The 22,796-nt window shown below is 38.4% G+C and overlaps 1 protein-coding gene and 1 non-coding gene across 6 annotated transcripts in view; both read left to right on the top strand.

Annotated features, from left to right (window-relative positions):
• LYST (lysosomal trafficking regulator) overlaps positions 1-22,796 on the top strand; it is a 176,423-nt gene that overhangs the window by 138,017 nt on the left and 15,610 nt on the right. For all 5 annotated transcript variants that reach the window (XM_070782294.1, XM_070782293.1, XM_070782290.1 and 2 more), the window contains 7 exons: positions 2,051-2,117; positions 3,459-3,615; positions 6,688-6,828; positions 9,929-10,146; positions 16,336-16,566; positions 18,073-18,262; positions 21,713-21,849. In XM_070782294.1, coding sequence (XP_070638395.1) covers positions 2,051-2,117; positions 3,459-3,615; positions 6,688-6,828; positions 9,929-10,146; positions 16,336-16,566; positions 18,073-18,262; positions 21,713-21,849 — 1,141 coding nt within the window. The remainder of the gene's footprint in view (positions 1-2,050; positions 2,118-3,458; positions 3,616-6,687; positions 6,829-9,928; positions 10,147-16,335; positions 16,567-18,072; positions 18,263-21,712; positions 21,850-22,796) is intronic.
• On the top strand, positions 3,775-3,847 carry TRNAR-CCU (transfer RNA arginine (anticodon CCU)). The gene has a single exon. It is a non-coding gene; the product is annotated as a tRNA-Arg (tRNA).

Raw genomic sequence — 22,796 nt, 5'->3', positions numbered from 1 at the left:
AAGATGGGTGAAGGGAGTCAGATGGTACAAACTTCTTGTTATGAAATAAACAAGTTATGGGGATGTGATGTAGAGCACGATGACTATAGTTAATAATATGCCAAGAGAGTAAATCTTAAAAGTTCTCTAACAGCACAAAAAATTTAAAGTATATATGGTGGCACATGTTTACTAGACTTATTGTGATGATCATTTTGTAATTTTGAATATAGAGATATTGAATCATTATGTTGGATACCTGAAACCAATATAGTGTTATATGTCAATTACACTTCTCTTAGTTTAAAATTCTCTTAGTTTAAAAAAAAGTTGACTGCAAATATACTACTTAGTATATTAGAATATTTTAATTATAACTTCAAGAAATCATATTCAGTTTAATATATTTGTCAATTTAAAAAGAGCAGATGGCACATTATTTCTCTTTTAGACATTTTTATACACTGCTAATGTACATTTAAATTTATACACTACTGATATAAAGAGATGCAGTCTTTCGGAAAGACAGTTTGACTGTATATAACCAAAGAACTCTTCAGAAATTGCATACTCTGTTTCAGCAATTTAACTTCTAGGACTTTTTTCTTAGGAAATATCTTCGTAGAGTATTTTCTTAGGAAATACTTTAGGATATGTACTTGACCAGAAGGGTTACGCCTGGAAGCGAGCTTCATGAGTGCAGGAGCCAGTTCATTGCTGGTAACAGTGCAAGTAACTGAAATTTAGAATCAACCTAAATGTACAACACTGGGTTTGAGTAAATTGTTCTATATTGTAGTCGTTAAAAATGATACTGTAGAAATATATATTATAGGGGGTTCTTTTTATTTTAAAGTGATATACATACACAAATAAGGAGGAAAACATACCTTTCCAGATATGTTGTAGTGATATATTGTGGTTGATTTTTGGTTTATTCTATTTGCCTCATCAATAACTTCTGATTTTCCATCCATAACAACATTACTTGTGTTCACAAAGAACTATTTATACTCTTTAGAAAAACTTGCATGCCAGGATCATGATTTCTTATATATTGAGTTGTGACTTTTTATCTATTCTATTGATATAAAACTGTTTTTACTTTTTAACAAAGTTTTTAGGATTATGAAAGTTTCAAAAATGAAATTAATGTGTTTTCTAATTGCTAATTTTAATATCCCTATGAAATAATTTTCCTCCAAAATAGATATATCCACCCTGGCTAAGCAGACCTGGTTTGGCATACTGAAATGTGAGCAAATCTTCATGTTTTTCTAGTTGTGGCACCAGATGTTGAAACTCCAGGTGGCTCCATCCCAGTGCCAGACCAGAGGGCACCTCAGCCAGGGGAGCGTGTCCATCTTTGTTGGATCTTGTTCTCTTGCTCTTTGATGGGCCACACAGACATGCTGCTTGACTCTGTAGCTTTTAAAAGTGGGGATTCACCCAGTTTTCCTGCCTCCCTGATACAGTGTAAACACCAGCACAGACATACACATGCTTACCCACATTCTCTCCACCATACACATAGCGTCACTCACTATGCATGAATTAGATAAAATGTTTATTTCATACTTGCACTCCAAATCTCAACATAGTCATTGTGAGCATGTGTTGTTTTTTTCAATTTTCACTAACCTAATAGTTACGTAACATCTTCTTATGATCATACTCCTGGCCAAACTGCCCTTCACTCTTCATTGCCTAACTGGGTGTAGGGTCAGGAAATGGGGACAGAAACTTCCAGGGAATCATCTGCCATGGGCAGCATCAGTTACGATTTGAGGAAGTAGAGGAACCAGGGAGAGGAGGGAGAAGCTCTTCTTGGTTACTTTTAAGTCAAAAATTCATAATTCCAATACGCATCTGTTTAGAAACATCCTGTCTTCACAGTTTATGAAATTATAATTGTGAATGGTGACTGTTAGTGGCAAAGCAACATGTGTAAGCACTAAACCAAGGGCCAAGTATCTTGTTGATCACTTATTTACTTGTACACATCTGAGGCAACTTAATTCTGACAGTATTAACCCACTTCCAATGTTTTCCATCATCCCTTCCTTTATAGAAATCTTTCCAAGCCCATAGCTGTGCAGTATAAAGAAAAAGAAGACCGTTATGTGGACACATACAAGGTAGATTCAGTTTTTCCCTGTGTATTTTGATAAGTTAAAACTGGATTTTTGGTTATTGGACTTGTATTTTACCTAATTTTCAATGTATAGTATTGATTTTTCTGTTTCCCACTTCTGTATGCAACTGATAGGCAACTGGAAATCATTATGTGATTTTAAATATTGTTTTCTGTCTTAATTCTCTGAAAACACTTTGCCCCCCAAAATAAATACACTTATTGTTGTATAAATTGGAAGCTCATAATCCATTGTTACGTTCAAATGTATGAAATAATTATATTCCTTATAAAAATCACAAAAATGTCCAGGGACCTGCTGTTTATATTCCCTAGTGTTATATATAATAATATCAATATATTTGTAATTTACCATAACCCCTTGTTATTCATCTCAGCAAATTGTACACAAGTTTGTTAACAAAAAATACTGGATTTTAAGTTTAAAATAGAAGTTAATTATCTATTTCTGTGAAATTAATGTTAATGGAATCCTGTTGGAAATTCAAAAAAACTCATTAGGCATATGTTGTATTCTTCACTCAGTATGAAGATAGGAGCAGCTGAAGCAGTTTTCTCATATTCACCATGTTATCTTATGTCAAAATTTCAGAAAGATCCCTCCAGGAATCTTACAGCTGTCAATGCTTGATTCTTCTGTAGCTAAAAATGGGGCAGTGCTTATGGAAATCAAAAAGAAATGACTCCAGAAAATTCACTGTCACCTGACTTTATTAGAGACAGAAACTATGGGAGATGAAAATAGTGACAGATATTAAAACTTTGGTTGAGCTTCTTACTTTATGATGGGAAGATAAGAGTAGTTGAAGGATCACCAAATTCTTTTTTATTTCTGTGTAAGTCTACTGCAAAACAGCTATAAAATGTTATATTAAAGAATTTCAATAATGCGATACAGTTTTTACATTTCTCTTGCATTTCCTCTGTGAGAGAAGCATTTCTCTAAAGAACACAGCATTACGTTTTGAAGCCCTCTTAAAATGCAGACATCTCTGGTGAAAGTGGCAGTTCTTATTTGTTGATCAGTTTAAACATTATGAGCCATTAGTGGGGACCAGAGGGCTGAGAACCAACCCACTGAGAACAGGTGGGTTTTCTACGAGGGACTAAGAGGGTAAACGTGCAGAGAGCCAAATGCTTCTCGAGTGGGCAGCCCTCACTGGGACACCAAGGAGGAGGCCCCCAGACACTCCAGAAGGCTGAGGGCAAGCTATGGAGGATGGCACCTAAGGGGCAGTAGAGAAGGATGGCAAAGAAGATGAGTGAGGCTTCTCCAGCTCTACGTGGAGCTCACTATCACCAATTTGGTCCCCGTGTCCTTCAGTACCTGGAGGAGGAGTACCGCAAAGGAGCCCGGGAAGACGACCCTATGCCCCCGGTGCAGCCCTACCACTACGGCTCCCACTACTCCAACAGCGGCACTGTGCTTCACTTCCTGGTCAGAATGCCTCCTTTCACAAAGATGTTTTTAGCTTATCAAGGTAAGGATGGTTTTCTAACTGCCTCAAAGGTCAGATCGGTCATCAGGGGAAAACCAGTTTGCTGACATCCTGAGAATGTATTAAAACTAATCAAACCATAGGAAAAAGAATTCTGCTTACTTTCTGAACAAAAGTCTCTTTAAGATACCTGCTGGGACTTCCCTGGTGGTCTAGTGGCTAAGACTCTGCACTCCTAATGCAGGAAGCCTGGGTTCGATTCCTGGTCAGGGAACTAACTAGATCCCACATGCCTCAACTAAAAGATTCTGAATACCACAATGAAGATCGAAGATCCCACGTGCAGTCCAATAAATTTAATTTTTTTTTAAGAGAAACCTGCAGTAAGCCAAATCATCTCGATAATGTCTCAGATTTCAGCCTCAAATTGAACTTTTCTACATTTATAAAAATGCAATTCACTTTTTAAAAGTTAAGATATCATTCACATAGGAAAAACTTTACCCTCCCTTTTAAAGTTATGAATTCACTTTTTTAAAATGTTCAACTGAATGATTTCAGATAACCTGTTATCTTTGGCCCCCAAAGGGGAATTTTAAGTTGTCATCAGTAGGTGGCTATTAGGAGACCTGCACTGCCACCTCCACCATAGTAACCACCTAGGGAGTCATCTTCAGTGGCCGCCCACACACCTGAAGATGGCTTTGAAACCGGTGAATTTATTGTTTTGTGTGCAAGTAGGTTTCTAATGAGAACACTGATTTCTAGTGAGAAGTCCTGTCAGTTTCTCGTGAGTCAGTGGTACTGGCCCTGTAGTTGTTCCTCCTGGAACAGAATCCTTTGTGGAATCATTATCCATTCAATTACTCGACTCTTGAACTTCTTTATGTATTTACACTCATATGCATGCAACCTCTTGGGGGAATAAATTTTGTATTCTGTAGACCACTTGGTCTGTGAAAGGGGCTTTCTTGTATTTGTCCCTCTTCTATTTGTCAGTACACAAAACAAATGTTGCATATGACAGCTGTTCAAGTATTTGAATATTACTACCCTGCCTCCTCCTCCTCTCACTCTTGCTTATCCCTAGGCTAATTATCCGTAGTTAAGAGCCTCCTGTATACAAGGCTTGCTGCAAGGAATGCAGAAATAAGTAAGACAGTTTTGTACTTATTTAAGCGATGTTTGCTCTGGTTTCCAAACCTGTCACTGTTCTGCTCGTCTTTCTGGATGTGTTCTGATTTGTGAATGCTGTTATTAAAAAGTAGCAGTCAGAATAAAAAAGGATATTTCAGGAATTCCCTGGCAGTCCTAGTGGTTAGGACTCCACAGTTTCATGCTGAGGGCACAGATTCAATCCCTGGTCAGGGGGCTAAGATCTGCAAGTCAGGTGGTACGGCCAAAAGAATAATAATAATAAAAATGAAAAACTATTTCAGATGTGGTTTGGGACAATGGCAGTATATAACAGAACTGGTATTGCCTTTCATTTCTTTTCATGTCGTCCAAGAATCTATTAATATAAAACTCTCAATCAACTATTATGCTAGATTTTCTTCACTGTGTATTTAAGAATGATTTTTTAAAAAGACAACAGGGACTAGCTCAGTCCCCATTCTATTCTTCTGATTAATTTAAAATGATTTGTGATGGCATTTTAATTTATTTCTAGACTTCTCCTTTAATCCAGGGTTTCTCACTTTGGTACTGTAGTCATTCGGAGCTACATAGTTCTCTGTAATGGAGACTGACCTGTGCACTCTGGGACATTTAGCGGCATCCCTGGCCTTGACCTACTAGTTGCCCATGACATCCCTCACCAGCCATGAGAACCAAAAATGTCCCCTGGGGAGCAAAAGCGCTAAGTTAACAACTGCCACTTGAGTTCACACATGTTCTAGATTATAGGAATTTGTAGGGTTACTTTTTAAAAAAATTAAGAAACTACAGAGAGTTTAAAAATTCAAACAGAAGCCTCAGTGTGTTTCTCCTGTTCCACAGTTCTGCGTATTGTGATTCCACCATAGCCTCACAGAATTGCCTTTAATTTTCCTGGATTCCATTTAGATTAATAACTTTTTATCCTGAGTGAGTTAGTACTTTTTTAAGTGGCCCTCCCTACTTTCTGAGGAAAAAAACCAAAACAAAAAAATTTACAAACCTCATTTCATCCCAGATTTTATTTAGTGCCCAGCCAATTCTAACTGATTCAGCTGAATAGAGGAGAAAGTAGTAAAAGTGATAGAAAACATTGCTTGGCAAAGCAGGTCAGGCTTGGGGAAGATTTAGCATATTTAAAAAAAAATTGTGCCTTGCTTGATGCTGAAATTAGTCTCTGTCTCCAGGTGAAAAAATATGTTCAAATTCCGACAGGTTAGGGGAGTTTTAGATGGTACACATGGTGCCTAAGAAGAATCCACACTGCTGATGTTTTCAAGAGCTGGAGTTTAGATACCATTTCATATTCTAGGCTAGAAAGTCTGTTAACTGTTGACAGAAAAGACAGAATTGAAAGTCAGTCCTTGATTGTTAATAGTCTACACAAGGAAAGCTTAAAAGAATATTAGTTTATTTTCATTCATAGGGAATTTTACTTATTTAGCTAAGAGTTAGAACATTTAAAAAGCAGTGCCTTTGTCACCCCAGAAAGAGAAAAGAAAAGAGAGAGGAAAAATAGTTTTACTGATTAGAGGTAAAGGGATAATTCTGCTTCTTGATGGGGTAAAAACTATTTTTACCTACTTGAACTTTAATTTTCCTTCCATATTTATTCATTCAATAAATAAATAATTATCTAGTTCCTAGAATGTGCTTGGTATAGTTGATATCCCAGGTGTCTGCTTTTATGGAACTTTGCATATAGATATTTAATATTAATTAAACAAGTTATATAAATGTATCTAGTTATACGTGAAAGCATAATACAGTTTAAAAATAATACAGTCTCAAATTATGTAGAGTAATATTTATTTTCAGGAACACAAATAACCTCTTTTACATTATGAACAAATAAAATCATTTTAATATTTTTGAAGTATTGAAAGTAAATTATAACAAGTTTCAAATGGAATCAAGTCTTTGTGTCTTAAGTGTGTTATTTGTATTTCTTTTTAGATCAAAGTTTTGACATTCCAGACAGAACTTTTCATTCTACGAATACAACTTGGCGCCTCTCATCTTTTGAGTCCATGACTGATGTGAAAGAACTTATACCAGAGTTTTTCTATCTTCCAGAATTCTTAGTTAACCGTGAAGGTACAGCAATAAATCATTTATAATTTAAATTTCTTAGAGTTTGTACTTACTTTGTAATTTTCCAAAAATAAAAATAGCTTTTGTAAGTTCTAAAATTTGAGACCCCAAATAAGAGAAATGCCTTTACTTACTAGGTATATAATTTTATTTCCAAATGAGCTTGAGGATTTTAAATATTAACTATTAAAGCATTTGTAAACATGTGTATTTTAATTTTGTTACAGAAATTGCTTTCTTATTTTCTCTGATTATAAAAGTTGTAATATGCTGATTACTTTTAAAAGTCATGAATTTATTAAAGAACAATCTAAATTAACCAGATGTCAATGATTTTATGAGTAATGACCAAGTTAGAAGTAAAACACTCTGACTAGTTATTGAATAATGAAAAGTGACACTAGAAAATAAAATCAGATATTCTGTGATGCCAGTGACCAACAGTCTCAGCTAATCATACCTGCTGTTTAATGTAAGATCAGTTAATCCTTTACAAGGTGTCTTTTCTTTCACTACTTAATTTCATATTTTTATGTGACTTTTAGGAATATGTGAAATTGAGAATTATATCTTTAGAGAAGTTAACATGTTGGCCAATTACTTTAGAATTTTTTACTGTATTAACTAGCTTCTCTGAAGTTATTTAGATAATCACTAATAAATCTGTGCTGCTAATTACTTGGAGCATGTTTCATAGTGTTGCCCAAGTAAGGAATGCCTCAGTGAAATATCAACACCTTCAATTTGGGGTACCTGCCTTGTGGTTCCTGCCTCAGTTAGTCTGCTGCTTGTCTCCCTGTCCATGGTTTCTTATATGTATGTTACCATTATATATGCTGCTGCTGCTGCTAAGTCACTTCAGTCGTGTCCGACTCTTTGCAACCCCATAGACGGCAGCCCACCAGGCTCCCCGTCCCTGGGATTCTCCAGGCAAGAACACTGGAGTGGGTTGCCATTTCCTTCTCCAGTGCATGAAAGTGAGAAGTGAAAGTGAAGTTGCTCAGTCGTGTCCGACTCTGCGTGACCCCATGGACTGCAGCCCACCAGGCTCCTCCATCCATGGGATTTTCCAGGCAAGAGTACTGGAGTAGGGTGCCATTGCCTTCTCTGTCCCATTATCTATAGCTGTATAACAAATAACGCCCGTACTTAGTGACTCAAAACATTAAATGTATCACCCATGATAGTTTTTGCAGGTCAGAAATTCAGGAACAGCTCAGCCAGGTGGCTTTTGTGGTTTTGGCTCAGGGTCTCTTGTGCGGTTACATTCAGATTGGCTGCAGCAGGAACATCCAGGGAAACAGAGCAGCATGAGGCTGGCGGGCTGCTCCTTCTTTAGTGTCTGTAGTTTTCCTCGTGGTTTCTCCACATGGACTATTGTGGACTTCTTGCAGCATGCAGCCTCCGACATCCTAGTTGGCAACTCCGGGCTCCTAACACGAGTGGCCCAAGAGAGATGAGCAGAGGCTTCATGGCCTTTTCCAGCCTAGCCTTGGAGGCCACAGCGTGGCCTTCGAGTGCATTCTGCTTGGGAGGTAGTCACAAGGGTCTGCCCACATTCAAAAGGAAGGAGCATAGACTTTGCCACTTAATAGGGGAGTAGTGAGATTCTAGAAAAGCATGCACAGCAACGAGTGTTGTTATAGCCATTTTTGGAGAAGATAACTTGCCATAGCATACATCCTGCCATTTCCTATGAGCGTTCCTGTAGGCCTTTCATTGTACCTCCAGGTACCCGCTCTGGGTGAAGTGTCTACCCCTCTGATGTGTCTAGAGCCCCAGAAAGTTAGAAATTATTTGAGTTCATCGAGCCCCCTGCTGCTCACCCTCTCCTGCTCAACCCTTATATGCCTCATCACTACTGTTCAATCAGTTCAATCAGTGAGTCTCTGCTGCCTCCCTTGAAGCTGCCACACAGAGTCTGGAGGTGCTCAGCCAGTCCATTTTGACACTGTCACCCTGCAGCTGTCAGATGACTGCTGGGCTTTTTGAGGTGACCCTCACCCTCACCCCTTGTTAATTTTATATAAGCCCTTGGTTTATATTTCCTATCATATCATATCATTTCCAGGTACTTCCAAAATTAGTGAAGATCCTTCCAGTTGTTTTCACAAGATCAAAAAGCAGTCAGACAGCAACTTACTTTCATATGGAGCATAATCAGCTTTTAAGAGGCTCTTTTAAATTTGTGTTCTGCTATGATGATCAGATTTTCTTTCCATAAAAAAGAGCGCAAAAAATTTCTGTTCAAAGGTAACATTTCGTTTAGGATAATTTTTTTAAATTTTTTATTTAGTTTTCTAAACTGGAATATAATTGCTTTACAGTGTTGTGTTAGTGTCTGCTGTACAACATGAATCAGTTTTATGTATACATACATATATCCCTTCCCTCTCTAGGCTCCCTCCTACTCCTCCAGGATAATTTTTTTAAAGAAACACTTCTGAGATTTTTGTTACACTAGCAGTCTAATGAGACAATTAGATAACACCTTATTTACATCACAGAACACCCCTCTTAATATGTTAAGTATAATTTTGTGTCTATGGGAATGCTTAGTGGAGATGAAATCAAAACAGACCTATAGATTTACCATAAAATAAATAGACTAAGTTCACTCTTGGAATGTATATACTTTGTTGAGTTGTTTAAATTGCAGAATGCTAATATTTACCACACAAGTAGCCTTAAATTTATTATGTATTAACACCAATAATTCTGAAATGCTTATATAAAAGCCTTCACTTTATTTTAATCAAGATTACAATTGAGATGTTTTCACACTTGGTGCATTTGAAGATTTGATAAGTGAAATATTAGAGTTAGCAGGCAGTGATTTTCTGCTTCTTTTCAATATAATATGAAGAGGTGGACGAGTAAATTTGAAAGATTTCAGATTCAGTTAGGATAGATAGTGTTGATCCATGCAGCTCTATGAGTCGTTAAGTCAGCAGGTGAGCAGCAGTGTTACTAACTTCTGGATGCTCCTTTTCCTGGTTATAACACACAATAGCTATTTCTGTGAGCTCTTCAACTCCGCTCAGTGGGCCAAAGGAAGCATGATTTGGAGGAGATAAACATTGATATTAATCTTCTCTTTTAGGTTTCGATTTTGGTGTGCGTCAGAACGGTGAGCGGGTTAATCACGTCAACCTCCCTCCTTGGGCACGTAACGATCCCCGTCTTTTTATCCTCATCCATCGACAGGCTCTAGAGTCTGACTACGTGTCCCAGAACATCTGTCAGTGGATTGACTTGGTATTCGGGTATAAACAAAAAGGGAAGGCCTCTGTCCAAGCCATCAATGTTTTTCATCCTGCTGTAAGTGACTCTTTTAAAATTCTGCATTTATATAAGGTAGAACCTGAGTATTTAAAAGTTAGACAGTTTCTTTATAATACTCAAGTTCAAGAGAATAATTGACAAAGACACGGAACTTGTCCAAGATTTTTTCAGGTTTATGTTTCACCTCTTTAAGAATAACTTAGATACTGTCTGTCAGAGATTCCCTAAGACCACTCCCAGGTTGGATGAGGACTTAAGAACTCAGCATACAGTTGTACTTACAGTGAAGGGTACAAAGCAAAAGCAGCAAAGGGAAAAGATACATGGGGCAGAGCTGGAGGGCACCAGGCACCAGCTTCCAAGAGACTTATCCCAGTGAGTCACAGAGAACTCACTCAGTTCCTCCAGCAACAAACTGACAGAATTAGGGCTGCCGTGCGGGGTTTTTATTGAGGACTGGTAATGTGGGCACCCTCTCATGTCCAGAAGTTCTGGGCCTCGGAAGGAAACCAGGTGTTCAAGATATGCCACATTGTCCAGCTTGGGTGCAGTGAACCACTTTTATCAGGTGAAAAAGGTAGAAACTCTTCTGAAATGCGTGTTCCCAGACAAGGCCAAGGACAGGCCTTCCAGACACACCTTCCCAAGGAGAGCAGTTCAGGCCTGCTGTGTAACTCTTTTCTGCACATCATCCTATATACATGTTCTGTTTTTAAATTGCGTCCCCTTTCCTTATTGTACAAACAATATTTGTGCCTTGTTAGAATAATATCTAAGATACAGACTACAAAAGGAAGAAATTTTAAGATCAACTTTGATATCACCATCTAAAGATAAATATCAAACCACTTTCTTTTTCCTACACATATTACTTCATTTATATAATGATTTTATTTCTGTAATATTATCTTTTAAAAAATAATTTCATTTATTTATTTATGGCAGTGCTGGGTCTTCGCTACTGTGCAGGCTTTTCTCTAATCATGGAGAGCGGGGGCTACTCTCCAGTATCTGTGTGCAGGCTTCTCGCTGCCGTGGCTTCTCTGGTTGCAGAGCTCGGGCTCCAGAGTATGCAGGCTTCGGTAGTTGTGGTGCACAGGCTTAGTTGCTCTGCGGCACGTGGGATCTTCCCTGATCAGGGATCAAACCCTTGTCTCCTACCTTGGCAGGCAGATTCTTTAGCACTGAGGCACCAGGGAGACCCCCATTTATATAATAATATTAATGCTACTTATTATTCCAAAGTATGGGTATCCGGTAATTTATTTAACTAGTCCCGTATTCTTGGATATTTTGTTAGTGTTCTTCTACTAAAAATAATATTCCTCTGATTATTTCTTTATGTACCGCTTTACTTCTTTGAGTTAAATTCCCAGAAGTCGAATTGTTACACTTTAATGTATATTTTTCAATGTTGTTAGTCTACATTAAAAAAAAAAAAACTATCCTTTTCAGGAAGTTTTATTTTCCCAGGCTCTGGGGATGCAAAGGTGAATAAGATTCACACAGGGAGGGAAGATATATGAATGTCCAGTAAGCAAATGAAAAAAAGCTGGCATCTTTAGTCATCAGGGCTTTCCTGTGGCTCAGCAATAAAGAATCCACCTGCCAATGCAAGAGATGCAGGTTTGAACCCTGGGTCAGGAAGATCCCCTGGAGAAGGAAATGGCAACCCCTTCCAGTATTCTTGCCTGGGAAATCCCATGGACAGAGGAGCCTGGCGGGCTACAGTCCATGGGGTCGCAAAAGAGGCAGACATGACTTAGCATATATATCTTTATATATGCTAAGTCATGTCTTTAGTCATCAGGGAAATGCACATTAGAGCCACAGTGAGTTACCACTTTATATCATTGAGAATGACTCTAAATAAAAGACTAACAATTCCAGGTATTGAATAAATGGAATACTACTCAACAATAAAGAGGAAATGTTTTATGCTGACTGAAAGAAACCTGATCCACCCTGTATGAATCCACTCCATTTACTTGAAATTCTAGAACAAGGAAGATTAATCTCCTAGTGGTAGAAATCAGAACAATGGTTGCCTCCAGGGAGTAGGGTATTGACTGCCTAAAGGACATCAGGGAACTTTCTGGGTGATAGAAATGCTCTGTACCTTGATTTTCATGATGGTTCCATCAGATGGTACTTTAAAAATCTGTAGTGTTTTATTGTGTGTAAACTATACCTCTGTAGAAGTATATATGTAAGTTTTAAAGGTTTTAAAGACTGAGGTATAATTTTTAAGCTTCATATTTGATCTAAAATGTAACTTTAAAAGCAGTTAAGAGCTTCCCTGGTCGTCCAGGGGCTAAGACTCTGCGCTCCCAATGCAGTGGGCCTGGGTTTGATCCCTGGACAGGGAACTAGATCCCATATGCTGCAACTAAGACCCAGCACAGCTAAATAAAAATATAAGCAATTAAGTTCATTTTGTTGTACAGCAGAAACTAACACAACCTTGTAAAGCAATTATACTCCAATACAAGTTAAAAGCAATTAAGAATTTGGACATTAACCTTAGTATACTCTGTGCCTATAATACTGGCACAAATTTTCAATTATTCTCATTTAAAATTCACATTAAAAGTATATGCATGCTAAAATATACCATTTAATTCTCATCTTACTAGATTTTTTCATTAATTCTTTGGGACTTTAGAGCTTTATAAACGATAGAGTTGGTACCATTGTTCTAGAAATTTTAAATACATTTTATTTTTTTTGCCACATCCTTGCCCCCTGCATTGGAGGCATGGAGTCCTAACCACTGGCCCACCAGGGATGCCCTGTTTTAGAAATTTAACAAAGCTCAATTCGTGGGACAAAACGAAGTGTAGCATTTAAGTTCACAGTCTCTGAATCCAGGATTGAGTTCACATCCTCATTCTGTGACTCTGCTGCTTGCTGTGTGACCTGCAGTGTCACCTCAACCTCTCTATACTTTTGTGCAGATTTGGAAAATGTGAACAATAATACCAACCTCATAAATAAGAAAATGTATACAGGGTAATGTCTGCCATCCAATTAAGTATAAGTGTTAACTTTGTAAAAAGGAATGTAAAAATGCCTTTTGATCTTAATTCATCATTCACTAGTGTATGGGGTTCACTAGAAACTGATACCATAGAAGGTGAAGAAGTACTATTTTAAAGTAAATTTTAAGAGCCCTGGCTATAGGGTTATTCCAATCTCCTTTTGAATTTTTGAGTCTATTAAATTAAACAACCATAAAGAATGAGTCTGCTTAGATAAGCATTTATAACAGGTATTGGAGCCCTTGTGGTGGTGGGAGTGTGGTGGGCAAGGGGAGTAGATGTTGAAGATTATTTAACTTCAAAAGAACCTTTGAAACTTTATTTTGGCATTTATAGAAATGTTATTTGTAGATATGAAAATGGAATTTGCTTCCTGATTAAATGCTGAAAGTTAAATCATACAAGCAGGATACACAAACATGACAGGTCTGTACCCAGCTTTAAAAAATGCACCTCACTTTCCGTCTGACTCCAACACTAAGAACAAAGGTGTAATAACACCCTTTACATTTAAGAGGTTGCAGTTCTCACTGCTACTCTTTCAGATTCTCTTTCAGTTCATTAGAATCTAAATAATACTGTCTTAAGCTACCTGGCAGCATTGTATCTCAGTTCATTTTTGCCTATATCGCTTTGGACAAGTGACTTTTTCAACAATGTAGTATTACACATGAAGTCTTTTTTAAAAGATACATGTACCAACATTAGGTGGGAGAGAGAAAGGACAGTGGCATGGCAAATCCTGAATTTTTACTCCTTTTCTAGGGTGATTACTGCCCTAACCCGCCTTTCTCTTTAGCTTCATGTCCTAAGAAAGGTGACAGCATGGAGGACACCAGTCACATGGAATACTGTGTGCTGGCCTTTCTGCGGTGATTTGGTTAAAGATGGAACATATTGACTGTTTCTCAGCCAGTCTTCTGCCCCTTGCCTGGGAGGTGAAGCTGTCCTTCCTTCTCCACTGACAACCTCACCGAGTTGGCTGGGGGGGCTGAAAGAATATACATCACATTACAGTCTTCTCACTGCCAGGTTCTTGTCAGGTTCAGCAGTATATGTGGAAACCTCAAAAGCAAACACACAGAGAGGGAATCGGAATTAAATGAATCCTCTCCAAGGATGAGTAAAGCATGGTTGTGTTACTCTTGAACTTACAAGATGGAAACCACAAAGACTTTGCTTGGGTTTCAGTGTTACTGGTGTTTAGACTCTTGATTCTTCAACCCAGACGAGAGAAAAGACATAGACATACAAAAATCTAGGTTCCTTACTAATGTCTCTGTGTGTAAGAAAACATATCTCAATAATTGATATTTGTAGACATCTTCAAGATACGGGGGATATTATATGAGTTAGCAACACAAAATCATCCTGTGACACCAGCCATTGTGTCTTGAGAGGAATCCGACTCTTTCTTTGAGCATATTCACACAAAGAACAAAAGGGCATTTGAATATCACACAATTTCAGGCAGACACAGGTGCTTTGAACTTCGAGTTCTCATTCTTATGAATTGAGAAAGTTGGAGTGGGGCAGGATCCTCTAGTTTTCTTCAGACTCCATGTTGTCATATCCCTGAATTCTGTTATCTCTTTTGATTTTGTGGACCACCTGAAGTGATGTTGACTCAGCTTTCTGACCAATATCTGACAGACAGCCACAGAAAAAATAGATCCACTTACTAATCGCCTGCAGAAGCTATTTTGGATCAACTTAATTGAAAAATTTGTTTATTTTTTAAATCAGTTTTTACTAAAAAAAAGACCAAAGAAAAACCTCATTTTGTTTTTCTTTTTTTTTCAATTTGAGGTATAATTGACATACATTATATTAGTTTCCAGTATACAACATACTGATTCAGTTATTTGTGAAATGATCACCACAATAAGTCTAATTAACATCCACCCCCTACTTAGTTACAAAAATTTTTTTTCTTGTGATGAAGACTTTTAAGATTTACTCTCTTAGTAACTTTTCAAATATGCAATACAGTGTTGTTAATTGTAGTTATCATGTTGCACAGTACATCTCCATGACTTATTTGTTGTGTAACTGGAAATTTGTACCTTGTGGGCCCCTTTAACTCATTTGCCCAACCCCCACCTTTGGTAACTACCAGTCCTATGAGCTTGGTCTTTTGTTTAGATTCCACATATAAATGAAATCATACTGATTTGTTTGGTATTTTCCTTTGTCTGTCTGACTTATATCACTTAGCATAATGCCTTTAAGTTCCATCCATGTTGTAACAAGATTTCATTCTTTTTTATGACTGAATACTATTTAGTTGTATATATTTACCACATCTTCTTTATCCATTCCATGTATACATGCTTAAGTTGCTTCCATATCTTGGCTATTATAAATAAAGCTGTAATAAACATAGGGGTACATATATCTTTTCAAATTAATGTTGTTTAAATGCTCAGAGGGCTTCCTTTGTGGCTCAGCTGGTAAAGAATCTGCCTGCAGTGCGGGAGACCGGGTTGGGAAGATCCCCTGGAGAAGGGAAAGGCTACCCACTCCAATATTCTGGCCTGGAGAATTCCATGGACTGTATAGTCCGTGGTGTCACAAAGAGTTAGACATGACAGAGCAACTTTCACTTTCACTTTCAAATGCCCAGAAGTGGAAATATTGATCATATGATAGTTCAATTTTTAATTTTTTGAGGCACCTCCATACTGTTTTCCATACTGGCTGCATCAATTTACATTCCCACCAGCAGTGCACAAGGGCTTCCTTTTCTCCACATCCTGCACTTCATATGTTTTGGATATTAACCCTTTATCAGTACGTGATTTGTAAACAATTTCTCTCATTCAGTAGGCTGTCTTCAGTTTATTGATGGTTTCCTTTTGCTGTGCAGATAAATGAAGTCTTACATGATATTCTCTTAAATTAGAAATTAATTTTATAAAATTACCTAATTAACACCAGTCAAGATAAATTATTTTTGTTTCATCCATTCAGAAGCATTGATGATTCCTATTCTGATCTCTTTGAGACTATTAATGATTATCACTCTGTTCAAAAACATTTTAAAATCCTTTCCATTTGAAATTTGAGAAAGGAAATCCTTTCCATTGTCCATTGCCTGGAGAATAAAACAAGTTGTTTTCCCCTTTGGTATTATCACCAAGTCTTGCTTTTTACATTCCTCTCATTCTCTTTTTCTCTTCAGACATATTTTGGAATGGATGTCTCTGCAGTTGAAGATCCAGTTCAAAGACGAGCACTAGAAACCATGATAAAAACCTACGGCCAGACCCCTCGTCAGCTGTTCCAGTCAGCCCATGCGAGCAGACCTGGCTCCAAGCTCAACATCGAAGGGGAGCTTCCTGCCGCCGTGGGGTTGTTGGTGCAGTTTGCTTTCAGGGAAACCAGAGAACAGGTCAAGGAAATTACCTATCCGGTATGTCATTTGGATTTCAATAGAATTCAGGAAAACACGGCTCAACTCCTGAGAGGTCAGGCCTTCTCCCAAACTTTAGAGGCAGGGAATTGAGTACCATGGTCCCAGCCTGAAGGTGTGCACCAGGCAGTGAATACAGATGCCCGCACTGCTAGTCCTGTGTGTAGAAGATGCTGCATTAGTGATATGAAGAGAGTGCTCTGGGAGCTCAGGTCAGATTGTGGCCTCCCTGAGGGTTATTACTGGGGAAAGCCTCACCAGGCAGTGACATAACAGGCATCACAAATGGGAGGGTAGGAACCAGTGCAAACATGCCTAGCATGGTCCGGGTTGTCAGCTTCCACCAGAAGTAGTGACCAGAAGTGTAAATGTTTGAGTTCACAATTAAGGGGGAAATATTACATGATTTCTTGGCCCCTCCAGATTGTCATGATAAGAAGTATTGCCTCTTAAAGTAGGAATTAAGTATTAATTTATATTCTGAAATAGAAAAATAAAGCAAGCAAGCCTTAAGAGTAGTAAAATGGATTCTAATCCTCAGCTAAATTCTTCATTATTGAAGCAACTTAAGTGGGAGCCTGTGACTTGTAAAGTGTTAAAGAGGTTTGCAGAAGGGAATCATAGAAAATGAAAAGACAAGGGAAAGAGGTTGTAAGATAAAGCAGAGATCTCAGATTGCAGTCATCTGTGATCCACTTTAAGAGGAAATGGTTTTTACAGACCTTGTTTTGACAACTGTTTCTTATAATAAAGTTACTTAAATACACTGAATGTAGAACACTAAATGTAAACTCTTTATGCTCATAGCTCATATATATCAAATTTGCATGTTAAATGCAAGCAGAAAGATCAACATGATAGACAATATTGTTTTGCTGAACCCAGATCACTCATGTTGTTTTCCATAGTTGAAAGCTGTATTTTTTGTTTTATGTTTACTTGTCAGTGTAAGTCATGATTTTGAAGCCTTACAAATCATTTTAGTCATTTTCATTACCAGGGTCATTATTTTTAACTAGAATCTATTATTTTAACATGTCAAAATAATTTAACAGTCCATCCCTGAAAAGTAATAAATACCATTTCATTTGCCACTATACTTATTGCTCATTAGCTAATTAAAGTCGGTGCGTGTGCAGGACCTGAGCAGGATGTCTGTTTGTAATAGGAACAGATACTAAACTGCCTCCTTCCCACCTCAGGACTTTCACACTGGCTGTTCCCTCCACCTGGCATGCCCTGTCCCCGGATAGAGCACACATTTCACTCAGGTGTCTGCTTGCCTCAGAGACTCTTTCCCAACCCCTCATCTAACTAGCAACTCTCTTTCTCAGTCCTCTCCCCTTTCTTAGACTTTGTTCATAGCACTTGCACCACCTATGGAAGTACGTGTTCCTCATCTGTCTTGTTTATCACTGTATCTAATCACCAGAACACATATTTCTATGAGTGATTCTATATTTACTACCATTTTTTAAATGTACTTTTTACTTTTCTTGGTTTTAGAGTCCTTTGTCATGGATAAAAGGCTTGAAATGGGGGGAGTATGTTGGTTCCCCAAGTGCTCCAGTTCCTGTGGTCTGCTTCAGCCAGCCCCACGGAGAAAGATTTGGTTCTCTCCAGGCTCTGCCCACTAGAGCAATCTGTGGTTTGTCCCGAAATTTCTGTCTTCTGATGACATATAGCAAAGAACAAGGTAAAATAAAACATGAAAATCATCCTAGGTCTATGTTTCAAGAGATTTGAATGTTTCCTCTCATCTGTGCTGCTATTTTGTTTCATTTCTGAGTTTTCTGAGTCCTTGGTGAAAATCCAGATTCAAATTTGTGTTCATTTAATGCAAAGTAGGAATTAAAACGTACTACATGAAAAAAATGAGAACTAAAGGCAGTGTCATTTGAAATGAGAGGAAGAATTGAAGGAGACAAGAATAAATAAATGTCTCACGAGATGAAAACATTATCAATTTTATAGAAATATACACTTTGAGGTTCTTGAATCCCAGAATAGACGACTTATTTGACCAACAGTTCTAGTACCTCAGAAGAGACAGTCATGAAAGTAAAACAAAATGAGGAAATCATGATAGCCTTGAAAATAGGTTTTAAAAATACATATGTCTGGAAAGCAATCTTTTTCTCACCTCTCTGCACTGACTCACTAAAAGCAACACATGGGAAAGTGCTGTCAGTAGAGGCCCTCTTGATATTTCTAAATGTCACCTACACACTGGAAAACTAGTGACATTTTCCATTCAAGCAATTCCTCAGCCCTTCCAAATTAATCATTTTATTTGATGTGAAAGAACTCTCCCTACTTCCTAGGCCTGGGCTTTAAGCACTAAATGAATGACTGAGGGCATCCATCTGTGCCTGTCAGGGGTATGCAGATTTGCCTGGAAACCAGAGTGGGGGCCTGACGCCTCTTGGTGTCGGTTCTGTGCGCTGTGCTCCTCTGGTCCTCACAGCCCCGCCCACCACTGGAGCACCACAGTGCAGGGGCCCCAGGACCCGTGCCCCAGCATCAGCCACTTCAAGGAATTTAGTGTGCTGGCTGGACCACAGTTCTTTTAAACTCACTGTCCCTTCTGTCATGAGATGAATGATTGCCTTTATAGTTGCCAGTAATAAAAGAAGCCACATACCATTTTATCAAAGTTTAGTGAACTAAGAGGGTAAGGTAAATCTGTTTAATCATCGTTGCAATATCGGTAGTTTATTCTCACTAGTATGTTGCAGTCAGCTATGAGATGCATCACAAGTAGTTTACTACTAATAACACTTAGAGGATCGAAATGTGTGAATAATTTGCCTTTAAGAAATGAATTAAAATGGATTGAAGTTTATCTCTGTTGATCAGAGAGAAAGGGGCTGGTATTATTACTTAGCATGGTGGGACTTAAATATGTCCAATATAATAGCTAACCTACCTTATTTGTGCCACTACAGTCACAAGCCCTTAATAGTTGTGTTCTTTCAAATTACACTTTATTTCCTCATAGAATGTAAGTGGAATTTGGCAGAATCTAGGTGTGTCCAGGGAAGTGGTATCATACAAGTTATGGCCATGAGCTTGCGTGGCACGGTGCCTGAATTTGCACCCCAGTTCTGCTGCCTAATACCTGTGTATTTTTGTGTAATTTTGAGAAAATTACTTATGCTTCTCGAGTCCTGGCTTTTAATCTATGAAATGGGAGTAATAAAAGGACTTACTTCACAGGGTAATTCACTATAATGATTGATTGAAATAATATAAGGAATGGTTAACACCTGACTCTGGTGTGCTTAATAAATGCTTAAGTGCTTAATAAATAAACGTCCATCAGACTGTAAGCACTCTGGAGCCAGGGACTCTGAGCATTCACTGCTGTACCCAGTGTAGAACCATCCACAGGGGCATTTCCTAGAGGCCTTGAGTGACTAAGAGTGCAGCTAGCAGATGGAAGGTCATGTGTGTCGAGCACTGTTATATTAAATAACAGCCCTCTAGTTACACATGCGGAGAAGGCAATGGCGCCCCACTCCAGTACTCTTGCCTGGAAAATCCCATGGACGGAGGAGCCTGGTGGGCTGCAGTCCATGGGGTCGCTGAGGGTCGGACACGACTGAGGGACTTCACTTTCACTTTTCACTTTCATGCATTGGAGAAGGAAATGGCAACCCACTCCAGTGTTCTTGCCTGGAGAATCCCAGGGACGGGGGAGCCTGGTGGGCTGCCGTCTATGGGGTCACACAGAGTCGGACACGACTGAAATGACTTAGCAAGCAAGCAAGTTACACATGTGTAATACAGTATAGCAACTAAACTGCCATGGTTTAATGGTCTTTAGCTCAGTACAGGCCAATTACTTGAGAACTGACAATGCCTCAAAATTGTCTGAGGTGCTTTTTTTCCAAGTATACTCAGTTGGTCCCATTGGAGACACACCAAATTAGAATCTCTGGGGCTTGAGTCTAAATCTGCACATGCCCCAAAAGTCATTTTCTTGCAAACTCTTATTTAAGATCTACTATTCTAATATGTAAAGAAGAAGTTGATTTTTCTTTTTAAAAAAAGATGGTGCATCTTGTGTTGCTGGAATGAGAAACCAGGGACAGTTACTGAGTTCTTACCACATGCCAGGCCTCGTGGTAAAATCTGGGAAGTCCTGAGGCTTATCTAGAGAGGAGCATATATGTAACAAGGCTATCCTAATTTCTGTATTGCAAAACTGATGCCCACATTTGGAATTATACTCAACAAAACAAAAAGAAATCTGTGAACTACATTTTCAATGTGCTCTTGATTCATTCAACAAATATTTATTTGTTTTGTTGCTTTATATTATATTGTGCTACGTTTTATGCTATATATTATGCTGAGTACTCACATTCTATATATTATAGATACAGCTATGTATTAAGCGAGGTACTCACACTCTCCTTAAGGAACTCAAAGCTTCTTAGTTGTACAGGCAGCACCAGCTACCTACAGCTTTTATGCTGCATTAGCCCTAGTCAGTGTGCCAACAAGGCATAGATTATGAGAAACACTGGAAAAGGATGTCAGGATGTCCAGATCTTTATCCCAAAAGGACATAATATTATGTTGAGAGTAGAACAAGAAAAGAACAGAACCTCATTATATGGAGTTCCCCCATACAAAATCCTTGCAGTTGCAGGATTAAATTATTCTTCTCAGGATTGCTTCTGCTCCAACAGTGGTCCCTTTCTAGCATTAGTAGTTCTCCATATTGATTTTTTAGTATGGGGTATCTAGAAAGTTATTTAAACATTATCTAGTTCATATTTATTATTAGAAGAAAAAGCATCACAGAACATAAATAGAGGAAGCTTAATTATCATTGTCTTTTATAAAAATTTCTTAACAGAAATTTTAGTTCTAAGTCAAATAAATCCCTACCAAAATAACACAGGAGAAAAAGAATATAGTTCCAACCTTAGAATTCTATTAGCCTTAAAGAAATGAAACTAACATAAATTGGTCCATCTATGGCTATAAAGATGATTTTGTACTGGAATGACCATGTTCTGCTATGTGAACTTCAGGCCTTACAGGCCAGAATGGTCTTTAACCTGCCATTTCAGTGGGCTGTCCAATGATAACTGATCAGTGGCAACTAATACTTTTATTTCTCTTTCTTGAGGTGTGAGAAGCATGAACAGTACTGACATTCAGTGGTCAGCCATCCTGAGCTGGGGATATGCTGATAACATTTTGAGGTTGAAGAGTAAACAAAGTGAGCCTCCAATAAACTTTATACAAAGTTCACAGCAATATCAGGTAAACATTTTTATGAAGTACTTTATAATAATAATTGAACATAATGCTTTAAAAGGGAGTCAGACTGATGACAGCTAGGCTTTAATATCCTGTAGTTAGTTGAGAAGCTGATGACGCTAGACATATGCCTTGTTTACAGTGCTGACAGCCTTCCTAACTGCTGCTGTACTGACTGTGTCCCCAGAGTTTGTTCTCTACCCCAGCAGTCCCCAGCCTTTTTGGCACCAGGGATTGGCTTTACAGAAGACTCTTGTCCCACAGAGCAGGGAATAGGGGGATGGTTTCAGGATGATTCTCCTAAGGAGCCCACAACCTAGATCCCTTGCATATGTAGTTCACAGTAGCATTTGTGTTCCTATGAGAATCAAGTGCCACTGATCTGACAGGAGGCGGAGCTCAGGCAGTAATATGAGTGATGGGGAGTGGATGTAAATACAGATGAAGCTTCGCTCACTTGCCAGCCACTCACCTGCTTCTGTGTGGCCCGCTTCCTAACAGGCCACGGACTGCTACTGGTCTGTGGCCCAGAAGTGGGGGACCCCTGCTCTCCCCATCTCTTGTTGAGACTGTATCATAATCTCCTACTCAGCATTAGCTCACAGCAGTGTTGGAACAAAATCACAATTGATTTTTTTCTCAGTGTTAATTTGCCTTTTGTTACTATGTCATTTTCAATAACCAGAGCATCATCTACTGTACCTGGCTTTTTTTAAATGGACCGGGAATTCAGGCATCACCGCATGGTAGAAAGAGCCTTGGGCCTTACTAAAGCCCTGCCATCCCTGTGATCTGTGTTAGTGTCTAGCTCTGTTACTTACTATGTAGACTTTTGCAAGTAACTTAACCTTTCCCAACTTGAGTTTCTTTCCTCCTGCTTAAAACTGGAGTAGTCATACTCCCACTACTCTCTCATAAGACTGTTGTAAAAATGTCTCCAGTGTTTGTGA

Source organism: Bos indicus, chromosome 28 (assembly GCF_029378745.1).
Source record: "Bos indicus isolate NIAB-ARS_2022 breed Sahiwal x Tharparkar chromosome 28, NIAB-ARS_B.indTharparkar_mat_pri_1.0, whole genome shotgun sequence".
NCBI lineage: Eukaryota > Metazoa > Chordata > Mammalia > Artiodactyla > Bovidae > Bos > Bos indicus.
The sequence above is the reverse complement of the archived record's forward strand: the minus strand, read 5'-3'. Positions and strand labels throughout refer to the sequence as shown.